Here is a 26,839-nt window from a genome sequence, read left to right on the forward strand (position 1 = left end):
GATCCGTATTCTATTGGCAAGATTTTCTGACTCTGTTCTCGCCTTTGACTCACACTGCTTTCTCTCTCTCCGCTTCTGTCTCCTCTCCCCCTTTTTTTTTTCTGTCTCTCCTCCAAATGCCACCCTCCTCCCCTCAGGGCGGGATGATTGCCCTTCTGCTGTCCATCCTCTGCCTGGTCCTGATCCTCTACACTCGCAGACGCTGGTGTAAACGCCGCCGCATCCCTCAGCCCCAGAAGAGCGCGAGTGCTGAGGCAGCTAATGAGATCCACTACATCCCATCAGTGCTGATGGGAGGCCAGGCACGCGAGAGCTTGAGGAACTCCCGGGGTCAGGGTCCAAACTCCAGCGGTACCCTCAGTATCCGGGAGACACCGATTTTGGATGGGTACAAGCAGGGTTTGGATGTGGGATGGTTAGAGCTCAAGCCCTAAATATAAGCACACAGCATGCGTACACATTGCTGAGTTGAATAACAGTATCTTGTTAATTCCATGCTACACAAGCAGAGCCTAATATTGCCTGAATATAGACAGCTGCTTCCACAAATCAGCCTGTACACAACACACTTGGTTTTATTGTATTAGCCTGTAATGTGTTTTGATGCCTTTATCAGTACATTGCGTCACACATTAGCCACTTGTGACATTTATTCTAATTTAGACAAGCCTGATAATGATTTCGCTAATTGATTTCAACTACATCCCCAGGTATGAGTATGACATTACCGACCTGCGTCACCATCTGCAGCGGGAGTGCATGAATGGTGGGGAGGAATTTGCCAGCCAAGTCACCCGTACCCTGGACTCGCTCCAGGGCTGTAATGACAAGAATAATATGGACCTCGCACCTGGTAAGCTGAAAGATGCACAAACAGCCAGGTCAGAAAAGACACGTGACCTAAAGAACAAGTGCACTGAACAATATTTCTCATGATAATTAGAAGTACAGATCATTTACCTTGACTTTAGGGTCATCGGCTTATTGGCTGTTATTGGTATTTAGCATTAAAGAGTATTTATTGTTTTATTTCATCTTATGCTGTTACTCATTTTCAGCAGATAAACACAGATAATTTCATGTCCTACCAAACGAGAGACAAGCGTAGCTCCAAGCCGGAGATGTTTCTTTGTTTGTTTTCATCTGACACTGTGCATTTTTCTAAGTAATGATAGAGGTTGAGACTCCATGTTGCTATGAAATGTTATCTTTTATAGTCATAAAGCAGTTACATTTTATTGCAGATGTTCATCTACCCATCTTATTAATGCATTTGTTTTTCCTCCTCCTCAGCCATACGGTTTTCTAAGTTACAAGACAATGCGTCAAAGGGGGTTATGTTTGTGTATTGCACAAACTCAGTTGCAGCAATTGCAGAGTGAAATAAATGAAAAATTAATTGGATTTTTAATTAAAACACATAAGTTTTATTTTCTCTCATAGGTTAGAAGTAATTATCTAAATGAATTTGGAGGGAATGATAGAGGATAAAAAAACATTTTCACAAACATGCATGGTGGAAATGTTTTGCCTGTGTAAAATCCACAAACATAAGGCATCTTGTTCACTTGTTTCTACAGTTAGTAGAATAACATCAGCTGTGTGACCCATGTAGGATGCAGATCACATATAAATATAAAAACTTTAAACAGTATTTTTGTCACCACTGACATAATTATGGAGCCACGTACCTGCCAAGAAATCTGGATTTTATGTTTTAGAGAAAGCATTTTTCATAATTGGTGGACTTTGGAGTTGAGCACCACTCCCATGAGAATTACTTCATGAAGTGGAGCAGTTGTGATGAAGGTACAGCCTCTGAATTTCAACTAAGGAGAGAGTCACCACTCGGATTCATCAGATCTCTTATAGCTGTGCTCTTGTAAAATCCAAACCGCTCCACCCCAGCGCTTATGGAGCAGAGTAATCCTGTGCATAATGCATTTAAGATGTGTAACGCAATGAACTAGAGAAATAAAAAATGGAGACAGCAGCTCATGCATGGAATAGTAAATAGCGTGAACATCAGAGAGGTCACTCAGAAAATAACATTTGAATTTAGACTTAAAATAATGAATTTCAGTAAATGTGTTTTGGCTCCTCTGACCTTTTCTCTGCTCTATGTATAATGTAGTAGGTACACATACATAAACAAATGAAAAACAAGATGTCTGGGGTATTTCGTGTCTGTTGTCACTTGTGCACTTTGTACTTCTTCAAAATAATCTTGTCTTACAGTTTACTGTACCTGGTAGTGCGGCTACAGTTGTTCTACCAAATGTCTCATTTAAATGTTTTGAAATAAAACTTTATTTCTTTAAAATATCAAAATTTTCATAAAGATTTTTCTTTTGCACAATTGCAACATTTTATTGTTTCCATATTTTAAAAAAAGACATTAATAATAGAGAAATACGTGTTAAATTATCTGTAGTTTATTGTTATTAAGACATTTTGTGTCATTATTTATTACCGTATTTCCCAGACTACAAAGCGCACCTGACTAAAAGCCGCAGGTGTTTCAATGTTGACTTATCATATGTAAGAGAATATGCACAAAGCGAATTGTCAGGAAAGAGATGGCTGTTTGGAGACACACCCCTTTTATTAATATTTTGAAAAACAAGTTATGGGTACATATTTGCACATGTAGTACATAACAGTAACCTGCAGCACACCAGAACAATAGATTCGGCCTACCTTTTAGGCTCAGGTGCAGCGACACGGCTTTAACAAGAAGAAAAGTCAGTCATTCACCACCATCTTTCTCTTCTTCCTGCCCACTGAAACCACCAAAGTCCTCTCCTCCAGTGTCGGATACGAACAGGCTCAGGATGGCTTCGTCATCCACTCTCCGCTTCTCTCCTTCGTTGTCACTTACAAAACCAAAGAAATCCTCGTTGTCAGAGTCGAACACCCTCAGAAGGGCCGTGGCGGTGTCCTCCTCTCCATCATGCAGCAGTCCAGCCCTTAGAAATCCGTTAGTGATCGTGGATGTTTTCACACTTTTCCACGCTGTCAGAATCCACCGGTGGAGTTGGGCATAACTTGCTTTTCGCAAGTTTATCCTCCCGCTGAACGCGTAGCGCTACTTTGAAGTTTGTTTTTCGCGCTACTTCGTACGGCACTACGTTGCCTGGCGGACGGACATGTGACTAACATACCACTCTTGAACCCCGATCCTTCCGCCAGGCAACGTAGTGCCGTACAACAGCAGAACAAACAAAACAAATCTTCTTACGATATGACAACAATCATGGACAATCCATAGAAAAGCCGCACCTGACTAAAAGCTGCAGGGTTCAAAGCTGGTGCTTATAGCCCGACAATTACGGTAGTTTGAATTACACTGAGATGGACAAATATACTGAAAAAACTAGTTGGGTTTATTAATTATTGAATACAATGGCATGTATTAGAAAATATACCACATACTAGACGTCTGCAAGCGACGTTTTAAAATACTGATGGATTTGTTTATTTTTGTTAATAATTCATGCTTTCGCTCATTTCTTTTTGCTATTTTGCAATTCTCTAAGCTAATGCACACATATTTTAGAAATTATGGTGAGACAAAGCTTAGTAGTGGCTCTGAAAACATCATCCACAGAGATCCTGAATTAAGTTTAATCCGAATCCATGACACAGATGTGTGTGTTTTTTTGTTTTTTTAAACTGGAACAAAGTGGAGGACATACTGACATTGGCAGAAAATTACAGCTACCATGACAAACAGTGTCTGTGACTAAATAGCATGACAGTCACATATCTGCAGTAATATATGATTTTTAGTGTTTCCATGGAACTTCAGCTCTTAATATTTACAGAAATAGATAATTTTTCCCTCTGAGGCTTAAATGGGCTCTGTCTAATGCCTTAATAAGTTTTCATTTCATGCCAGCTTTTGTCTGTCTTTAATTTTGCCTGTTTGACTTCTGGTACAGCAAACAACATCCTGGATTTTCTTTCTTAGTATTGGTAATACTTTATGCTTGCCACGTCAAGCCAAAGCAAAGAAACAAAAATGTTTTTCGAAGTGGGTGCTTTCTCATTTTAACTCTTTGCCCAAAAATTCAATTAAACAAAAAAGAGTGTTTATTGAACCTTCCACCTCAAACTCATGTGTCAAATATAAAACACGTGACTTTAGGAAGCTTTAAGGTTGGTACGTCTCCTAGCTTACATTTAAGAAATCATTCTTCTTATCTGCAGTGAGTGACAACACCAAGTTGGCGCTAATGAACAAATACAAGGACAACATCATTGCCACGAGTCCCATCGATAGCAACCACCAGCAGAACACCCTGCTTCCCCACAATACCTCCACCAGCCAACGCAAACGTCTCTCCAGCAACACCCGCGGTGAGTCAATCTCTGCCATGGATTTGGCACAGACAGCAGATAACATCAACACCACCAATCCATGAGTCCTCTCCAGGACTACTAGCAGCATCAGATCATTAGCTGGACATTGTTGTATCGTTACATGTGTACACTGATCCTGTCAGGTGGCAGCCTGGGGACTTTATGAAGGCAGTTACATTTGAAAGAAAAGGTTTTCACATGACTTGACATACTTGACATGGCCCTCCAGACAGTAAAGCCAACCTGAAACTTTAATTCTTCTCCTCTCTCCCCTTTTTGTGTACGATAATATAAGCTACAGAATGAATGTACAGTTTTTAATTGTTGCTTATACTAATAACATACTGTGTGGACATCTCATTCACATCTCTGTGAAAAGAAGAAGCAGAACACAAAGTATTACCATGAACGCTGGTGTAATCTGTGCTTTTTATACAAGATAGGTCCTGCATGGCAGTTATGTGTCTAGTTTAGTTAATGCAGTTCAGAGGCTTTAAAAAATCATAATAACCTTAAACCAAGGCTTTAGGGAAACAAGCATAAACACAAATGGTTTCTATCTTCAGAATCTGTCGGTGCAGTGAAATCAAGTCCTAAATGTGGTGGAGTAAGCCGACTAGACATTTTGAGTAGATTTATCAGCAGAGAAAGTGCCACTACTCACTACTTGCTGCTAATGTTTTTCAGTGGTCAATAGTTGTTTTATTTTTTTTTCATTCTGTAGCAATTTGCATATAATTGCCAAATTGCTGCACAGCCTAGCTCTGTTCCTGGAGCTTTAGTAATTCATAATGCAAAAAAATCTTCACTCAAGTGATCACATAAATTATTGACTTTCACTTCATTATCCAATTTTTCTCAATGCATCCGTGTTACACACTCACAGTGTTCACAGGAATAAAACAGACTTCAATATTATTGAGTTTTACCAGATAACATCCAGACACACTTGATATGATAATATGATACTGCTCTGTCAAGTCCAGGCAGTGGTCACTTACAGATGCAAGGCAAGGAGTAAAAATTGTTTTATTTTTTAATAACAAGTAATAGGACATAAACAATAATAGAGAATAGACGGACAAATTGTTTTACGTTGCAATTGGACTTTGTAAAAATGAAGTTTTCCTAGCTAGCTAAGGTGAGTATTGGTTGCCAGTAGATGTCTGTGTAGGTTTTCAGTCATCCAGGTCATGGTAATTTAAGGAGCTTGGAAAGCAAAGTGGCAAACAGCCACTTCATAAACACATGGCACAACATGGAAGAGCCACCTCGACAGGACAAGACTCAGCTGTACATCCGCATCTAAAGGACACAGGTCACTCTGTCGAGGATGCCAGTGTTCATATTTTGGACAGAGAGGACAGATGGTTTGAAAGAGCAGTGAAAGAAGCCATCTATGTCCATGTGAATGTATGTGAACGACCATCTTTGAACAGAGGTGGTGGCTTACGAAACTAAGTTTTGAGATCCCTTTCCAGACGTCTTAACACCCACGCACACCCGAAATCTCTGCTGCTAATGACTCACACCCTTTTTTACACCTTGGCTCATGCGATGAGGCAAGTGATCTATAGTGGGTCAACAACAATCTTCAGGGACAACTCCCACTAGTGCAAAAAACCCTGAACTCCCCACTATTTGGTCTTAGAAGTGAGGAAGCTTCTCGGATGAGAGCTGACTTAAAGAAGTCCAGTCACTTTTCTTTCCAAGCTTCTTAAATTCCAATTAGATGTTGTTTTTTCAGTGTTGTTCAGTTTCAATGTTATTAGAGTGATCAGCCGCTCCTGTTCATTGAAAGCAAAGAGATTTAGTATCAGATTGCCTTTGTTAATGGTTTCCTCTACAAAAGCTAAAGTCAGACTTGGGAAGTTCAAATAAATGTTTTCATGTAACCTCAACATTCAAAGCATAATACATGTTAATGCAAGTAGCCACAGAAATGGTAGCTGCTAACATGGTGCTGCTAACAATGCTGGCCTAACAGTGATGTTTTAATAAGATTTGTCAGTCAGTATCACAAAAACATGCATGAACGCACAATTAGTATAAAAGTATAAAACCTTTGTTATAAAAAGGAATTGACAAAAGGAATTAACAAAACATTGATGATTTTTTTTGTAAAACTTGAATTTCAATTTGACTTTAATATGCTTGTGGTTACTCGCATTGAAAAAAATCCCTGTCTTTTACCAATCACACCTGCATCAGCTGAAATACATTTTCTCTGAGATCTCATTTACTTGTGACCTACGGTAATTGTATTTGTAAACAACATATCAACATGTTTTTTTCATTTATTTTCTTGTTTTCCCATCATTGCTTCTTTTCAGACAAATGACTGAATATTGGTTCACCACACTAGTAACCAGAAAATGCTCTTGGAACCCAAAAGGCTAAGCCCTCTCCAAGTACTGTGTCTCATTATATGGGCATCTTTGTAAGATGTTTTGTAGGAGCGAAAATGCATTTCACTAAAAATGTAAAGGAGGATATAGAGGCCTGGGAGCGTGAGGGTCCTGCCCAGTATCTTTGCTGTTTCTAGGACTGCTCTTCTGGACAGAGATCTCGTATGTTGTTCCTGGGATCTGCTGGAGCCACTCGCCTACCTTGGAGGTCACTGCACTGAGTGCTCCGAATGCTTCTCAGGTTCTTCTCTCAGTCATTGGCACTTCTCCAGCTTCTCATGTTCCTTCTTCCCAATACCGCCGTCATTCGGTATAGCTACATCTATCACTACAGCCGTTTTCCTCTGCTTGTCCACCACTGCTATACCCGGTTGGTTACCCATCACCAGTTTGTCTGGCTGTATCTGGAAGTATCACAGGATCTTAGCTCAGTCATTCTTGACCACCTTGAGGGCCATGTCCCGTTTTGACCTCGTGACTTCCAGGCCATACTCGACACAGATCCTGTACACTATGCCAGCTACTTGGTTATGGCGTTCCATGTATGCCCTGTCTGCGAGCATCTTGCACCCTGCTGTTATGTGCTGGAGTGTCTCAGGAGCATCTTTACACAGCCTGCACCTGGGGTCTTGCCTGGTGTGGTAGACTCCAGCTTCTATGGATCTTGTGCTCAGAGCTTGTTCCTGTGCTGCCATGATTAGTGCCTCTGTGCTGTCTTTCAGTCCAGCTTTGTCCAGCCACTGGTTTTGGATGTTAGCCACTTCCTCTGTCGCCGTCAATGATGGTTTTTCTCCTTGCTCCTCTTTCTTGGGTTCCTGCTGCCTGAGGTATTCAGTAATCACACAGTCAGTTTTAGCCATCTTCCTAATGTACTGATTGATGTTTGTTGTCTTATCCTGGGCAGTGGTTCTGACACTCACCACTCCTCTGCCTCCTTTCCTTTCACTTAGTGTCCAGTCTCAGGGTGCTAGATTTGGGGTGAACCCCTCCATGGTAAGGAGCTTTCTTGCCTTGATGCCAGTTGCTTCTGTCTCCTCCGTTGGCCAGTTTATAATCCCAGCAGGGTACCTGTTCAGTGGAAGGGCGTAGGTGAAGATAGCCCAGATCTTGTTCTTTCTATTCAGCTGATTCCTCAGCACGTGCCTGACTCTTTGCAGGTATTTGGTGGTTGTGGCTTTCCTAGTGACCTCTTCGTGGTTTCCATCTGGCTGTGGGATTGGTACACGTAGCTGTCCTCGATGTCTGCAATGTTGCCTTCTGGTAGTGCAATCCCCTCATTTCTGACTTCTGACTAGCAGTGGGGACAGACCACTTGGCAGACTTGATGGTGACTTGTGCTACTGGCTTAAAGTCCTGCCTCTAGTGTTGTTCAACACATTTCTATTGAGTTTAGATGTGTCCTTGATCCAACACAGCTGATTTAAATGGATAAATGACCTTCTCAACATGTCTTGAAGTTCTCCAGAGGCCTGGTAATGAACTAAACTTGTGATTCAGGTGTGTTGACCCAGGGTGAGATCTAAAACCTGCAGGGACACCAGCCCTCATGGACTGGGTGTCACAGTCTGGCGAGGGCAGACTGTATGAATTGAAAAAAGGACCCAAAATGCAGACTCCAAGGAACAGGGAACAAAACTTGAATGTTAACAAAAGGTGAGCCGTTTAATATGGCTGGTAGAAAAGGTACAAACAAAGGGCAAGGCAAACTGAAGCAAAATTAACACAAACCTAAACTGGGGAATCTAAACAAACAATAAGAAAAACCTAGACAAGAAACTTGGAAGCATGGCATGGCATGGACAACAGACGACCTGACAATCACACACTGAAAACAGAGGACTTAAATACACAGGAGGTGATTAGGGGAAGTGGAGACACATGAGGAAACAGCTGACTAGGATAAACATAATGATGCACAGGCAAGAGTAAAACTAACCGCATGAGCACAGAACACAAGACCCCTTTTCAAAATAAAACAGAAAACATGCAGACTTAGACACGACAACCAGAACTTGACAATGTAAGACACAGACATGAAACGCATGAAGAGCAGGGGAGATTTAACATGGAAACACGAGGGGGAAATAATAAGAACTAGAAACACTTATGCATGATAATACAAACTTGATAACATAAGACACGCAGCATGAAACACGAAGGGTGAGGGGAAGCTTAAATACAGGGGAAGAAAACACAAGGAGTCTAATAACCAAATGAACTTAGATAACCTAATGAACAAAATAAACTCAAACTTAAAACGCTGGGTCAAAAGACCCAGGACCATGACACTGGGATTGGGGACCCCTGATCTAGGCACTCCAGCATCCATATGTGGGGGATTGAGTTATATATTCACACTACCAGACAAAGGTTTGGGCACACCTTCTAATTTGATAGTTTTTTCTTTATTTTTTACTACTTTCTACATTGTATACACATACTGAAGAAATCAAACATATGGAGGAAGATATATGCAATTATGTAGAAAAGAAAAAAATGGATAAATAACTCTAAATATGTTCTATGTTTTATATTCCTAAAAAGTAGCCACCCTTTGCTTTGTTGACAGCGCTGCAAACCCTCGGCCTTCTCTCAGTGATGTTCATGATGTAGTCACCTGAAATGGTTTCACTTCACAGGTGTGGCTTTTCATTTGTGGAATTTCTTGCCTTCTTAATGGGATTGGGACCATCAGTTATGCTGTGCAGAAATCTGGTTGGTACACAGCTGACAGCCTTATTTGAGAACTGTTAGAATTAATTTTATGGTAAGAGCCAATCAGCTAAGTAAAGAGTAATGACAGTCCATTTTTACCTGAACTGAACGTCAGTCAGTCTGTAAAATTGCTAAAACGTTGAATGTGTCCCCAAGTATAGCGCCAAAACCATCAAGTGCTACAACGAAACGGCTCACATGAGGACACCCCAGGAAAGGAAGACCAAGAGTCACCTCTGCTGCTGAGGATAAATTCATCCGAGTCCCCAGCCTCAGAAATAGCAAGTTAACATCACCTTGAATCAGAGCCCAAATAAATGTTCCAATAACAGACACATCTCTACCAGCTGCTGGTGACACTGTTGGGGATTTATTCAAAATTGAAGAAACACTAAACCAGCATGGCTACGGTAGCATCCTGCAGCGGCATGCCATCCCATCTGGTTTGCGTTTACTTAGACCATCATTTATCTTTCAACAGGACAATGACCCCAAACACACCTCCATGCTGTGTACGGGCTATTTGACCAAGAAGCTCATCGAGCTTCATGTGGTAGTCAAAAGCCAAGAGTGTGCAAAGCAGTAATGAAAGCAGAGGGTGGCTATTTTGAAGAATTTAAAATCTAAAACATGTTTTGAGTTATTGCACACTTTTTTGTTTACTACATAATTCCTTATGTGTTCATTCATACTTTTGATGCCTGCAATGTAAATACTCATGAAAATAATGAAAAATTATGAAATGAGAAAGTGAGTCCAAACTTTTGACCAGTAGTGCATATGCCAGATTTATCCTTCAGTAAAAATGAGGTCTGACAATGAGGCATTATGTGTTCAAGTCATTGCAGCACTGTGTGCTCAGTTCCCTGCTGTGGATGTCTTTTCTCTCTAAATGTTTATCTCTCACTATTCTAGTATTCACAAGAATCCATAGTGAGTCACTGAATGCCACCACAGGTTTAATCATTGACAACATCATGAATGCCCTTTGGAAAACTCTAGAGGACTATGAGACATTTTCACCTCGTTGGACAAAAGTTATCAATAATAGAGTGCAGAATACAGCAGTGTTATAAAAGTAGCATTGGAAAACAAGAGGCATAAAATGAGTCATAGATATAAACATTTCCTGGGAGATTATTGGACTGCGAACAATAAATAAAACAAAGTTAGCAGGAGCGTGTGAAATCTCACAACGATGCAGATCTCTCTTATTATTGTCTTTTTCTACCATACATTTATTTATTTTTTAATTTTGCACTCACATTGTCAGCACAAACACCCATGCCTCCCATGTTCACCTGTGCCTGGACAAGCTGTGATATTGTCCTGTGTAATAACAGACAAAAGAATATTGGAAATGCAGAGAGAAAGAGGATACGGTTGATGAAACTGAGAGACATTATCCCATTATCATAAACAAGAGAAGAAGGCAGCGACATTTTTAAAATGTCATTTTGAAAATCTTAATCTTAAATCTGTTAACCTCAGACCATAACTCACTTTCTTCCACACTCGACTGCAAGTGCTTTATTCTCAGTCCAATTAAAAACAATTCTGTAATGTTCGTTGATGCAAAGTAATCTCCAGAAATACCCACTTTTAGCCACACAAAGTAATCCAGAAATCTTTTCCAAACAGTGAGGAAGGATTGGAAATGAAAAGATACGACAGAGGGACATAAACAAAAATGTTCACATGTGCATGTACTTGCAGTCACTTCTATTTATCCTGGAATTACACACACACACACACACACACACACACACACACACACACACGCGCACACACACACACACGCACACACACGTGCACACACACACACGCACACACACACACACACACGCACACACGCACACACACACACACACACACACACACACACACACACACACACACACACACACACACGCACACACACGTGCACACACACACACACACACACACGCACACACACACACACGCACACACACACACACACACACACACACACACACACACACACGGGACACCTTGATTTCTAATTGTTAAAGAAGAAACAAATTGGTCTTGTCCTGTTTTCCTATCATGGTTTTACCTTGACTGATTTGGACTCAGCTGCTTCCACCATGGCTTTGGCAAACAACTGCCTGAAGCCGAGAAGCAAAATAGAAAAAAAGAACAATATTTAAGCATGTCCTTTTATCAATAAAACAGTTAAAACAAAGAATAAATGCCCACCACCCAATGTCAATGGATTTGATCAAATTTGCAATAAACATTTGACCAGCTAGAAAGTGCTTGGACAATGAAAACACTGAAGGTAGAAAGTTCAAAACAAAAGGATTCTTGGGTATACATGAGACTGTAGGGATTTGTATACTCACTTAATATTTGGTTTAGTATGAGACTTCTGTTACTCTTCCCTCACAGCCTGATACTTAAATATTAAGCCTGCAGCTTTCCAGTTGAATTCAATTCAAAATTCTGTTTCATTTACATACAGCCAATTCACAACAACTTTCACCTCAAGGGGATTTACATTTATAAGTTAAAGATAATATAATTAATAAATGAATAAACAATATTAGAAAGATACCCCCACAATCACCCAACACCCTATGAGCAAGCACTTGGCAACAGTGGGAAGGAAAAAGTCCATGGCAACAGGAAGTACACTCCAGCAGAAAAAAATATAAAAAGGTAAAGGCTACATGGTTCTAAAAATTACTCCAAACAGCTGCTCATCAGTAGGGCCAAACAATTCAATAAAAGCATAAAGATTCCTGGGGCACTTTTATAATTCATTTTTTAAAAAGTATTTAATATAAATATAAATATGCTGGTCTGAGTAAAATGGCTATTCTAGTGAAATTTTCTACCACAACCAACTCTAGAGTTTAGGTCCAAGAGTATGGTCCAAAAAATAGAAACTATCCAGTGAGTAAATGTGCCTTGTTTATACCAGAGCAGAATGGACAGACTGCTTCAAGCTGATAGGATCAGTAACTTAAATATCCACTCCTATGCAGAAAAGCATCTCTAAATGCACAACACACTGAAAGTTGGAGTAGATGAGCTTCAGCAGCAAAAGTCCACACCCAGTGCCACTCAAACCCAGTGGTTTGTGGACTGTGGGCTCTGGTACTGTAGGAATATAGGTTTTCAAAAGGTCTGTTAAGTAAGGTGGTACCAAACCATTGAGACTCTTATAATCAATTAATACATATTTAAAATGGATCCTGAAATGGATTAGAACCAAGTGTAAGGAGGTCAGTGTAGGTTTAGTGTGATCACACTGTTTCTTTACCATCAAAAGGCGAGCTGCTGCATTTTGAAGCTCTAATCAGAGCTAACATATAAAGAGTTATAATGCTCTAGACAAGAGATAATAAAAGCGTGAATTATCCTCTTAAAGTCATGTGAGTTGAAAGAAACTTAACAACAGAGCTAATCTGTTTATCACATTATAAAGAACTGCCAAAAGTCACGGTTCAGTCAAGGTTCCTTGCAATCATATGACAGTAAGTGGGTAAAAAGACCAGTGGTGCTGTCATATCCATCTAACAGGTTGGGTCGCTCAAATGAAAATTGTGTTTTACTTTTATTCAGTTAAGTTTATATCCACTCATGATTGTACATCTCTAAGATAATTCACTAGTGCCTGAATAAAATATGGCTGTTGGTTTGTACAGGCAACTCTGTCTTGAGGTCAACTGCAAAGCAATGAAAGGAGATGTTGTCTTTTTTTAAAAAATGGACCGAAAAGGAAGCATATAGAAAGAGAGCAGAATGGGCCCCAAAAGTGAACCCTGAGGTCCCCCACAAGTGGTAACACGGATGATGAATACTGCCCTAAATGGAGAGAAAAACTCCTATCTGATAGATATGACTGGAGCCAGTGGTCGTATCTTTAATACCTGCACGTAATTCAAGCCGTGTCAGAAAAATGCTGCAATCTACAGTGCCAAATGCTGTAGTCCAAAAGCATGAGGGAAGCAGACCTGCCAGCACCAGGTCATTCAACACTCACAGAAGGGTTATTTCTGTGATGTTTCAACAGAAGATTGGACAAATGTTGCCTGTTCTGATGAGTCTCAATTTCTGCTGAGTTGTGCACACCATGGGCCTCTTAGTGACATATGACCATAATTTAAATGACACAGGCTACATGGGTATTGTTGCTGTTGTTTATCCCTTTATGACTGCAGTGTGCCCAGCTGCCATGTGACAAAGCTCAAATCAACTCTAACTGGTGTCTTGAACATAAGTTCACTGTACTCAAATGGTCTTTACAGTCAGTAGATCTCAGTCCAATAGTGCACGGTTGGGATTTGGTTGAATGAAACATTCACATGATGAATGTGTAGCAGAAAAATCTGCAGCAGTTGTGTGATGCTATCATGTCACCGTGGACCAAACTCTCTCTCTAAGGACTGTGCAAAGATTTAAAACAAAGGGGCTAAAACCTAGTAATAGCAAGATATAAATATTAAAGTGACCGGTGACTAAGTTTTTAATGAGGAGTTATTATCCATGCACAGTTTGATGTTAGCACTGAAGCCTCACAACAAGAAGATCTTGGATTTGAGTACACCAGCCAACCCAGGTCTTTCTCTGTGGTGTTCGTATGCTCTCCCATTGCTTGCTTCGGCTCTCTGAAGGTACTTCAGCTTCCTTTCATAGTCATTCTGTCGCAGAAATGCATGAGCTAAATTAACAGGGCTAAATTGGCTGTAGGTGTGACTGTGAATGGTTTTTATTTTTGTTTAAGCCCTGCAGGGGCTGGAGACCTAACTTCTAAGTAATGTTAACATTTTGGAGTTCTATGTCAGAGCGTTCTCACTCCCGAGGCGTAACATGTCGACGTTTTGTCACGTCCCGCGGCGTTCCTGAGGAACGCGAAAGGAGACCTTCGGCGTTCTTATGGTACGTGGCGGGTTATTGCTGGAATCCAGTGCAATGACGCTCCCGCGGTAGTAGACGTTCCAGCCCTGTATTTCAGCCCTAAACCTAACCTTATCCCTAGCCCTGACCATAACCTTATTCCTGACCTTAACCAGGACTTTAATGATGTTAAATAGCGTGTTTCTAAGCGATTTGAAGAAAAAGAGCGAACATGTGTAGGTTCAGTCCAGACGGTTCTCATATTTCCTCTTTTTCCGAGGTCGTCATTTAGGAACGTGGTGGGTAGCCGAAAACGTAATATGGTGACGATTTGTCACCTAGCGTAAAATGTTACGCTTTGGGAGTGAGAACGGGTTGTCTATGTACATATTCAAAGTGTGTTTTGTGGCAAAAGATGGATCTAACCCCTCTAGATCTTTGATATCTCAAATAGTCAGCTCATCTCCCACTGATCATCTACTGATCTTCTGCTTTATTCAGAGTCAGCCTGTCTACTGACACCAGAACTTAATGCTCCTACAAAGAAAAGAAAGGACTAATTCTGATCAATTTAGTTGCAAAGCTAAAAGAATATGCAAGCATGAAGTAAAGAAATAAAAAATCCATTTGCGTACATTATATTTGTTGTATCAGCATTGGTAATATCAGCTTAGTAAAGAAATAGAAGGATTTGCTGCTTCCTAATACACTCAAAACACACACATACATACACACATACACAATTTTACAATTTTAGTGCTTCCAGGTAGAGATTAGTATTCTCCAAAGCCAGCTGCATAGGAATGAGGCTGTCTAAGCAGGCAATTAGATGTGCTTCATGCAGTTTTGAGTCGCTGTTGTTGGTGTTTCTAGTCAACTATTTTCATCTTTGTCATAAAATATGCACAGACAGAGCTATTGTTGTCCTCAGTGGATAACTTCGGTGCATGTGCAAGGCAGGTAAGGTAAGGACTCATTCAATTTTTGCTGAAGATGCCCCAGTGTCTCCCTTCACTCCATATGTCAGCACATTTAATGGACTCCAGAGTTACTTCTGCAGCAACTAAAAGTGCCAGATTTGCCAAATGGGAGAAAAGGATGTCAGAGTGAGTGAAAGGAGTGGGCCCAGGCCTGCGGCCCCCATCAGTATTTCATGACTGTTATTGCTGAGTGGGTGCATAATTTATTCCTAATTAGCGATGGACCATACACCATAATTAAGTTAATGTTGTCTAAATTGTTGGATAAGGTTAATGTTTCATTAAAGTTATTGTACTTCTGCATGCATAACGAGGCTTGCCCTCAGCATTGTCTCTTACCCACAGGATAACAGGGCAAACGTGGGGATAATAACAGACATGAGTATTTTGACAGTATCTTTTCATTGGATGGCATTGCTTGACTTAGTCTAGCTGTTTAGGCCATTTGATTTGACGGTGAAAGCACTGATAGGGCTAATGATAACAATGATGCTGTTGCATTCAAACACTAGAAAAGCTAATGAGCCTGATTCTTACAGAGTGCTTCTTGTTTACATCTGAATACATATATGGATTATCAGCCTTGATGACCAACTGTTGATTGTACAATGGTGGATTTAGTTCTGGGCAAATCCTGTTATTATACTAAAGAAAATGATTTTCCCAGGCCTGTAGGCTATCCGGTCTTTAAGTGATGACGTGATGAATCACTTAAAGACCGGTTTTTATTACCGCTAATCATTTTAAAGCTCAGTTTTTAAGCCCTTACGATGTAACTACAGCCAAGCCCATGCAGCAGTATATTGTGGATGGATCATCTCAGTTGTTCTCCTGACTGAGGTTTGGTCCGTTTACAGCAGGGCTGCCCAATCCCGGTCCTCGAGAGCTACTATCCTGCAGCTTTTAGATGCATCCCTACTCCAACACAGCTGAATCAAATGGTTTGATCTCTTCAGCATGCCATCATGTTTGGCAAAGGCCTGATAACAAGCCATTCATTTGATTCAGGTGTGTGGGAACAAGGATGCATCTAAAAGCTGCAGGACGGTAGCTCTCGAGGACCGGGATTGGGCACCCCTGGTTTACAGCATCCTGCCATGCGATTGCATTTGCCCCTAAGCATTAGGAACCCTCACGTTAACTTTTATTGAGTGGAAAAAACTCAGTTCGTTAGCGTTCGTCCTCCAGCTTTACTGTTTATATTTTGCTAACATAGCTTTGTCACGCTAGCGATCACGTAGCATATCATTATATACCAGGTAGCCAAACTTCAGTAACCCTACAAACGTCGCTGCTGTTTACTTTCCTGTCTTCATTTATGTTGGAAGTGACAGCAGAGCTGTACGTTTGAATTTGTTTCATAAATCCCTCAGTCAGTACATGGTGTATTATATTTAGATGGAAGCTAGCGAGCTAACTTCCTGCTAACTTCTAACTCCGTTAAATATAATAAATTCTGTTTTCATGGATGCCTGGTTGTTAAACTTAATTGTAACACCTGGTAGAGCAGCCACACTGATCATTTTATTACAGATGAAAGAATTTAGACCAGTTTTTAACCCTCACTAATGCTGCAGGGATCATTTGACTTTGGGACCTGCAGCTGAGTTTGGGCCCAGACATGGCTAGTGATGTCAGACTTAAAGACTGGATTCCAAATATTTCACAGATGGAGACTGAAAGATAGAGGAAAATAGTAAGACCCGCAAATGCCCTATGCGCGAAAGTCACGTGGTCTATCAATCTCTATAGAGACATTCATTATTGTTATTTTGAGACTTACATTAAAAGCCTGTCATATAACATGTCAGATATTAATAGTGAGGTATCATTGTGACATTGAAAGTATAACTTAGTCAAACACTTTTTGATATGAAAGCTATTTGGCCTGACACGATCTGCTCTACAGACACAAACATCTAATCGAATGGCATTTATTTATTTATTTTGTTGTTGTTGTTTTTTTGTTTGCTGCATTTGGTTACTAGTTAACAAAAACTATCTTGTCACATACTGTGCTGTAGAATCTTATCAAATTGCCACCACTAAATTACAACAAAAGGGCAGAAGAAGCTGCTAAATCATTAGTCTATGCTCTTTGGGGACTAGGATCTCATATAAAGGTTTTGCGGGGTTTAGGTTTGATTGTTTTTGCTGCTGAAATGTTTAGTAGTGTCTTAAAATCTCAAATTTTCCACCAGAGGTAGGATGATCAGACTATACCAAATTAAATCTGCTACACAAAATACATAAATGCATAAATAAATGAATCTATTTCTGTAGCTTCAGTTTATTTGGTATAACAGGCAAACTCTCAATGCATGCAATTTATACTTCATTGTAAATTTGTAAGTGTTAATTGAACGTAGAATTTGCCTTTTTTTTTTTTTCCTTCCTTTTTATTTTCACAAATAGTACATAATTACATAACATAATACAGTGTACAATTCAAAACCAAAAAATAAACAAACAGACAAACAAACATAAAACAAACAAACTGATAACTAAACACACAAAAAAACAAAAAAACAACAACAAAAAAAACCAGCTCAGTTCCATTACAGTTTAAACACTCAAGAGAATCCTTGTAACATAATATTAGAAACATCAGGTTCCACATAGTTCAAGTATGGTTCCCACACCTTAAAGAATTGATCTGTTTTTGAATGCAGTATACATGTAAGATATTCCAGTGGCACTAAATCCAACACTACTCTTTTCCAACCTTTAATAGTTGGTACTTTTTCATAAATCCATTGGAGTAGTATATTCTTCCTTGCCGCATAGGTGAGAACACAGTACAATCTCCTATTATTCTTGGATATTAATCGCCGGCTGGGGAGGCCCAGTATGAGAGACAGAGGGTCCATCTCCAATTCACAACCGAAAATCTTCTCCATTTCAAATAGCACATTAGACCAATATTCTTGCAATTTCAAACATGACCAGAAGCTGTGAGTTAGGGTACCAATTACTGTCTTACATTTAAGGCACATGGGTGAAAGGGTAGGATTATATTGATGTCTGCGAAACATAGATATGTGCATTCTATGTATAATTTTTAACTGTATTGCTTTGGTACGATTACAAACTGATATTGATTTGGCGTAACTCCAGACATCTTCCCACTCCTCATCATCAATTACTATACCTAATTCCTTTTCCCATTTGCCTTTAAGCCTCTGTGACGTCCCTGAGAGTACAGAATATAAAGCCTTATAAAATATCTTCACAGATAACACTCTTTGTCTGTTAAAAATAATAATTTTTCAACAGGAGAGACTTCATGACTCTCACTAAAGTTAGTACTATGCAAAATATAATGCCTTATCTGTAAGTAACGGAAAAAGTCATGCTTGGGGAGAGAATATTTCTCAACCATTTGGTCAAATGGCATAACTACATTATCGGAGAATAAGTCCCTCAGTCTCTGAATTCCTTTGTTCTTCCATTCCTTAAATCCTATATCAAACATCCCCGGTTGAAAGTCAAGATTATTCACAATAGGAGTAAACATAGATGTTAGCTTCAACCTTCCCTCAATTCGACATACTGACCGCCAGGCCTTAAGTGTATTAAGTGTGACTGGATTATCACAGCTCAATCTAATATCTTTAAAGTTCTTGAAAAACAATAGGTCCCTTAATGGATACTTTGAAAGAGAGGTTTCAATCCCCAACCAGATAGAGTGTGAATTATTTGTGACCCAGTCATGAATATAACTCATGTGAGTACTCAATTGATATGTTCTAATATTTGGTAAATCTAGACCTCCTACTGAACCTGGGAGCTGCAGTGTAGCCATCTTAAGTTTTGGTCTACGTTTGCTCCATATAAAAGAGCTTAGCCAACTATTCAGATCCTTCATCACTCTATTTGAAAATATAACCGGAATCATTTGGACAGGATATAACAATCGAGGTAAAATATTCATCTTAATCAAAGCTATACGTCCTAGCCAAGAAACAGGTAGGGAATTCCATCTCTCCAAATCTTGCTTTACCTTCTCGAACAGAGGGGAAAAATTTGCTTTATACATTTCTTTAAATTCTGGAGTTATAAATATCCCTAAGTATACAGAATTTGCCATTTTAATTGTACGGGATGTAAGTGTGTGTGTGTGTTTGCCAGTTATTATTTTAACACTGCCTGCCAAGTTACTGTGGCAATAACAAAAGTACAGAGGGTTAGCCACAGGCTAGCAGCTGTGCCTTGGTACTGCAATGCCTTCAAATATCACTTTTTTCTCCCTTGTTATTAATATATTATAGGATCCACTGCATTTGCTCTCCTGCAACATCCTTCTTTTCCTTATATAGTTGTCATTCTACTGAACAGTGCTTTTGCAACACTGCATCATAGTTAGGAACTCATTTTTCTATTTTATAATAATAAGTCATCTATGTTGGGAGCTGTAAACTTTTTGGTTAGCTTCTTGTTAGCTTTTCTTTTGGAAAGGTTTGGCATTTTAATTTGGAGTCGTATTTTTGGGGGGTGGTTTCATGTAACTAAAAACACACATCTATAATTGCCCTAATTTTTTTAATAAGTAATTAAAAAAAAAGGCTTCCTAGAGCAGAAAGCAAGATTTAGTATTCTTTGGATATTACATTTGGGCAGATCTTGCTCAAATATCATGATTTTGCTTCTTCCTTTAGGAAAAACAAATTATATGTGCACTGGTAAAAGGTTGTATAGGTTGTATTGTTGTTGCAAATAGTTATTTTCATAGCAGCTATTCTTGAGATGAGCACTCTTGTTCCAGTTGCAGTGATATTATTATCGTCTGGATATGCTTGTTTTTGTCCACTTCCTCTGTCAGGGCAGATTGTCATTCTTGTGCCATTATTCTCTCAGCTGCCCGATTCTAGCACTGGATATCATTTTGGTTTATAAGAGGTACTTGTCTCTGCTGTGCATGCTGGGTTGTGGGTGAACATCCTGCAGTGAACATTTAAAGCAGTCTAATTTGTGTTTGTAGCAGTGTTAAGCACTACACCTTCAGCTCAGTTTTAAGATATAAAGTTGCCTGCTGTGCAAGGATGAGTCTTCTTCAGGAGTTGCTTTTTTTCTCCACTGCGAGTCACACTGTTACATTTTAAGCCGCATCTTTTTAACAAATGTACAGTGCTGTGAAAAAATATTTACCCCCTTTTTTCATTTTTGTCCCCTAAAGCTAAGAACTGTTGTGCACCAAGAACTGTAATCAAGCAATTCTTCTTTCCAAGAAGTTCTAACTGCCAATAAGTCTTTCACATCATGGCAGAGGAATTTTTGCTCACTCTTCTTTCCAGAATTGTTTTACTTCAGCCACATTAGAAAGTTTTCAAGCATGAATTGCCTGTTTAAGGTCAGTGTATCCTGGATTACAGGCCAGACTTTGACTAGATTAGTCTAAGGATCTTAGAAAGAAAAGCGTCTGGACTTCTTAGATTGCTTGAAGACGTTTCACCTCTCATCCGAGAATCTTCTTCAGTTCAGTTATCACAGCTCAATCTAATATCTTTAAAGTTCTTGAAAAACAATAGGTCCCTTAATGGATACTTTGAAAGAGAGGTTTCAATCCCCAACCAGATAGAGTGTGAATTATTTGTGACCCAGTCATGAATATAACTCATGTGAGTACTCAATTGATATGTTCTAATATTTGGTAAATCTAGACCTCCTACTGAACCTGGGAGCTGCAGTGTAGCCATCTTAAGTTTTGGTCTACGTTTGCTCCATATAAAAGAGCTTAGCCAACTATTCAGATCCTTCATCACTCTATTTGAAAATATAACCGGAATCATTTGGACAGGATATAACAATCGAGGTAAAATATTCATCTTAATCAAAGCTATACGTCCTAGCCAAGAAACAGGTAGGGAATTCCATCTCTCCAAATCTTGCTTTACCTTCTCGAACAGAGGGGAAAAATTTGCTTTATACATTTCTTTAAATTCTGGAGTTATAAATATCCCTAAGTATACAGAATTTGCCATTTTAATTGTACGGGATGTAAGTGTGTGTGTGTGTTTGCCAGTTATTATTTTAACACTGCCTGCCAAGTTACTGTGGCAATAACAAAAGTACAGAGGGTTAGCCACAGGCTAGCAGCTGTGCCTTGGTACTGCAATGCCTTCAAATATCACTTTTTTCTCCCTTGTTATTAATATATTATAGGATCCACTGCATTTGCTCTCCTGCAACATCCTTCTTTTCCTTATATAGTTGTCATTCTACTGAACAGTGCTTTTGCAACACTGCATCATAGTTAGGAACTCATTTTTCTATTTTATAATAATAAGTCATCTATGTTGGGAGCTGTAAACTTTTTGGTTAGCTTCTTGTTAGCTTTTCTTTTGGAAAGGTTTGGCATTTTAATTTGGAGTCGTATTTTTGGGGGGTGGTTTCATGTAACTAAAAACACACATCTATAATTGCCCTAATTTTTTTAATAAGTAATTAAAAAAAAAGGCTTCCTAGAGCAGAAAGCAAGATTTAGTATTCTTTGGATATTACATTTGGGCAGATCTTGCTCAAATATCATGATTTTGCTTCTTCCTTTAGGAAAAACAAATTATATGTGCACTGGTAAAAGGTTGTATAGGTTGTATTGTTGTTGCAAATAGTTATTTTCATAGCAGCTATTCTTGAGATGAGCACTCTTGTTCCAGTTGCAGTGATATTATTATCGTCTGGATATGCTTGTTTTTGTCCACTTCCTCTGTCAGGGCAGATTGTCATTCTTGTGCCATTATTCTCTCAGCTGCCCGATTCTAGCACTGGATATCATTTTGGTTTATAAGAGGTACTTGTCTCTGCTGTGCATGCTGGGTTGTGGGTGAACATCCTGCAGTGAACATTTAAAGCAGTCTAATTTGTGTTTGTAGCAGTGTTAAGCACTACACCTTCAGCTCAGTTTTAAGATATAAAGTTGCCTGCTGTGCAAGGATGAGTCTTCTTCAGGAGTTGCTTTTTTTCTCCACTGCGAGTCACACTGTTACATTTTAAGCCGCATCTTTTTAACAAATGTACAGTGCTGTGAAAAAATATTTACCCCCTTTTTTCATTTTTGTCCCCTAAAGCTAAGAACTGTTGTGCACCAAGAACTGTAATCAAGCAATTCTTCTTTCCAAGAAGTTCTAACTGCCAATAAGTCTTTCACATCATGGCAGAGGAATTTTTGCTCACTCTTCTTTCCAGAATTGTTTTACTTCAGCCACATTAGAAAGTTTTCAAGCATGAATTGCCTGTTTAAGGTCAGTGTATCCTGGATTACAGGCCAGACTTTGACTAGATTAGTCTAAGGATCTTAGAAAGAAAAGCGTCTGGACTTCTTAGATTGCTTGAAGACGTTTCACCTCTCATCCGAGAATCTTCTTCAGTTCTAGGGTAAAATGGTGGAGAGTCCCAGATTTAAACCCCATGGGTGTTTCCCCCCAAAGAGGGACAAAAGGACCCCCTGATGATCCTCTACCTAATCACAAGAGCCAAGGTGTGAAAGCGGGTGTGGGTCACAATCAGCCAGGGTTTCGGGTGAGCTCATTGTGAAACCTGGCCCCACCCTGTCATGTGATTTCCGGAGGTCAGATGGCCCAGGATGTGAGTGGGCGTTAAGCCGTCTAGGAAGGGAACTCAAAACTGGATTATAGATGGCAGACAGTTGGTGTCGTAAGCCACCGCCTCTGTTCAAAGATGGTCGCTCACAGTGGACATAAATGGCTTATTTCACTCCTCTTTCAAACCATCTGTCCTCTCTGTCCAAAATGTGAACATTGGCATCCTCGAAAGAGTCCGCTGAGTCCATCTGCGGTCCATTTACCCTAGAATTGAAGAAGCTTCTCGGATGAGAGGTGAAACGTCTTCAAGCAACCTAAGAAGTCCAGACGCTTTTCTTTCCAAGCTCCTTAGACTACGATGACCTGGATAACTGAGAACCTTCACAAACATTTTGACTAGACTACAAAACAGCTCTGCACAGCACCTTTATTCTTGAACATCAGTGAACGTCGTCTCCGTTCCTCAGGCCTCCTCTCACTCTGCAACATTAGGTTAAACAATCTGGTTAAAAAAATCCACCGCCCACTCTTTTAGACATCTCAAGAGATAGGTCATTATGACGAGTCGCCTTTCCACTCCCCCATCATTGTCATGTAGCTGCCCTCACTTCAACCTTACTATTCCTCTGCACATTCTAATTCACTAACTTTCCTCCATCCATTGTCTGTCTCATTTTCCACATTCATCAGCTACTCAAAGTACTCCTTCCATCTTCTAAAAGAACTATCTTCACTTGTTAGTATATTTCCATCTTTATCCTTAACCACCTTAACTTTATTTCCCACGCAGTCAATTTTCTTGGCAGACTGATATAAGTTCTTTTCTCCTTTCTTGTGTCCAGCCTCACATACAACTCACTTAGGGTCTTTTCCTTTACCGCTGCCACCTCTCTCTTTGATGTATACCTGTCTATTGTCTTCATCTCCTTGACTATCCTACTTTATTTTTGCCAACCTCTTCCTTTGAATTCTTTCCTGTACTTCCTCGTTCCACCAACAAGTGTCTTTGTCCTCTTTCCTCTGTCTAGAGCAGGGGTGCCCAATCCCAGTCCTCGAGATCTACTATCCTGCAGCTTTTAGATGCATCCCTACTCCAACACAGCTGAATCAAATGGTTTGATTACCTCTTCAGCATGCCATCATGTTTGGCAAAGGCCTGATAACAAGCCATTCAGTTGATTCAGGTGTGTCAGAAGAAGGATGCGTCTAAAAGCTGCAGGACGGTAGCTCTCGAGGACTGGGATTGGGCACCCCTGGTCTAGAGGAACCAAACAGGCTCTTGGCAGTTCCCTTAGCTTCTCAGCTATACTTTCCCAGTTAGCTGCTAATTCTTTCCTACCACCCAAGATCTTCCTCAACTCCTCCCTGAACTCTATGTAAAGTTCTTCCATCTTCAGCTTCCACCATTTAATCCTTGCTCCTACCTTGGACACCTGATATTGCTTAGCTACATTCTCCCCTGATGCCACCTTGCAGTCTTCTGTCTCTTTCAGATTCTGTCCTTCTCTGCTTAACATCTTACCTATCCAAGATCTCCTTATGACTTCTGTTTCCTTCTGCTACATGTCCATTGAAGTCTGATCCAATCACTGCTCTCCTCTCCCTGATGTCACTCTTTACCTCTTCATCCATTCTTCTTTCTCTTCTAACTGGCATCCAAACTGTGGGACACATGCACAGACAACACTCAACATCACCCTTTTCGACTTCCAGCTTTAAACTCATGATCCTGTCTGAAGCTCTTCACCTGTACAATACTATTCACATAGTCTTCCTATGTGAATAGTATTGTACTAAAATTCTCTTCCTGTGTATATCACATATATATATGGTTTTACATATACATATACATATATATGGTTTGAATCCACCTCCAGTGCTTCTGATCTTGTTTGCGTTCCACCCAGTCTTCTGCACACAGCTAGCTTTTTCCCTTTATCAGCTGTAGTCTCTACATATACACGTCCTTACTCTCATCACCAACTCCTGCCTTTCCTTCTCTTTCGCTTACTCCTAACACGCCTTTCCCCCTTTTTTTTCATTGTCTCCAGCCAACAGTTGCACAGTTTCCACCCTGTTGACCGTTGACCATAGGCTAAAAGGGTGCTGGTCATAGTTAACCTGGGCCCAAAACAATCCAGTATGGAAATCTCATTCTTTACATTCAGCAAGTTTCATTGGGCCATGATTTTATGTCACATGTTTTTCCTGCAGCCCTCTGATCCTTTTCTTTTAATCAATTCTAGCTCTATGCCATTGGTCAGTCAGCATGAACTCCTAGCAAACGCTGTAAGGTACATTTTCTCCTAACTGCCTTGGATCGTCTTCACAGAGAGACATGCTGTTGCACTTTGAACTACTTTAAGTTATCTCTAGTGTAGAACTATTACATTCTAGCCAGCACTTCTTTTATGTTCTTTTCTCTCTGAAACCTGAAGCAGTCCTTGACAGCTGTGCACTATTCAGGTGTTCAGAGAATAACTCAAAGGCTCCATTTGTAGTTTTTGTAAACCTGAAAATTCAAACCTTTTTGTAATACTGTAAATTATGGTCTAGTACGGTTGATGTGACGGGAGTTTGCTCACTTTATAAAAACCTTATAAATATAAAATCTGTTGTGTGTGCCCAAGTTAGAAGCTGTTCCCTATTGAATGGGCTGAAAATTATACCTAGCTAGTTCTAATGTTTACATATGTAGACAGTAAGTGTTTTGGGAGTCTTGACACTGTGGGCTATTTAGCAGTGTCTTGGGACACTTTTTCCCCTCTTTATATTTTAATATTTCTTAATTAAATTATGCATTAAATCCCAGTTAATCAAATAATTAATACATTACATAAATTCACTAAAATCGTACTGAAAGAATATGGAACATTCTACAAACAGCAATAATAGACACAATCACTGTAACTAGGGCTGGGCCATATTATACCGTTCACGGTAATACCGGTATAATGTTAGGCAACGATAGGAAAATGAAATATGGCGATAGAATGGGAGTAAAACGTGCATGCGCAGTGCCTTTGTTTTCATACGCACATGGCCGATTGTTGAGTGAAACAGATGAACCAGAATTGGTTTGTAAAAATGGTGCAACTTCCGTGATGTGGAACTGGTTTGGTGTTTGTCCGTCAGATACACGACAAAGCACATTTTTTTTGCAGAACATGCAAGCGGCCGTTGTTATTGTCATATTTGTCGGACTAAGATGCTCTTAAATCTGGGAGTAATCTGGGTCCTAAACTCCGTCTTTTTCAGGTCAAACAACACTGCAGCATCACTTAGAGTTAAAAACTGTCTAAATTCTTTCATCTTTAATAAAACGATCAGCATTGCTGCTTTACCAGGTGTAACTATGAAGTTTAACTTCCAGGCATCCATGAAAACTAAAGTTATTACATTTAACGGAGTTAGACGTTAGCAGGAAGCTAGCGGAAGTTAGCTCGCTAGTTTCGCTAGTTACCTAAGCATGATATTGCATGTTCTGACTGAGAGATTTCTGAAAAAAATCAAACGTACAGCTCTGCTATCACTTCCAACATAAATGAAGACAGGAAACTAAACAGCAGTGACGTTTGTAGGGTTACTGAAGTTGGGCTAGCTGGTATATAATGATGTGCTACGTGATCGCTAGCGACACAGCTATGTTAGCATAACATAAACAGTGAAGCTGGAGGACGAACACTAACACTTTTCCACTTATAAAAGTTAACGTGAAGGTTCTTCATGGTTAGAGACAAATGCAATCGCATGGCAGGATGTTGTAAACGGACCAAACTTCAGTCAGGAGAACAACTGAGATAATCCATCCACAATATGAGGTTAGTCATTAATAGACTGCAACAACATGGGAATAGAGCAGCTGCCAGAGAATTCAACATTAATGAATCAATGGTACAGAAGTGGAGGAAGCAAGAAGAATGAGTTTAATAAAGTTTGATTTATCTGACTGCTTTGTTTCGCT

At 39.8% G+C, this 26,839-nt stretch overlaps 1 protein-coding gene across 8 annotated transcripts in view; it reads left to right on the forward strand.

Annotated features, from left to right (window-relative positions):
- The window catches only part of astn1 (astrotactin 1), a 494,478-nt gene that overhangs the window by 156,062 nt on the left and 311,577 nt on the right, over window positions 1-26,839 (forward strand). For 6 of the 8 annotated variants that reach the window (XM_024806023.2, XM_024806024.2, XM_024806026.2 and 3 more), the window contains exons 3-5: window positions 138-415; window positions 711-853; window positions 4,213-4,362. In XM_024806023.2, the coding sequence (XP_024661791.1) occupies window positions 138-415; window positions 711-853; window positions 4,213-4,362 (571 nt within the window). The remainder of the gene's footprint in view (window positions 1-137; window positions 416-710; window positions 854-4,212; window positions 4,363-26,839) is intronic. The other 2 variants (XM_024806025.2, XM_024806030.2) reach the window with 1 other exon arrangement.

The sequence above is a fragment of the Maylandia zebra genome, linkage group LG18, assembly GCF_041146795.1.
Source record: "Maylandia zebra isolate NMK-2024a linkage group LG18, Mzebra_GT3a, whole genome shotgun sequence".
NCBI lineage: Eukaryota > Metazoa > Chordata > Actinopteri > Cichliformes > Cichlidae > Maylandia > Maylandia zebra.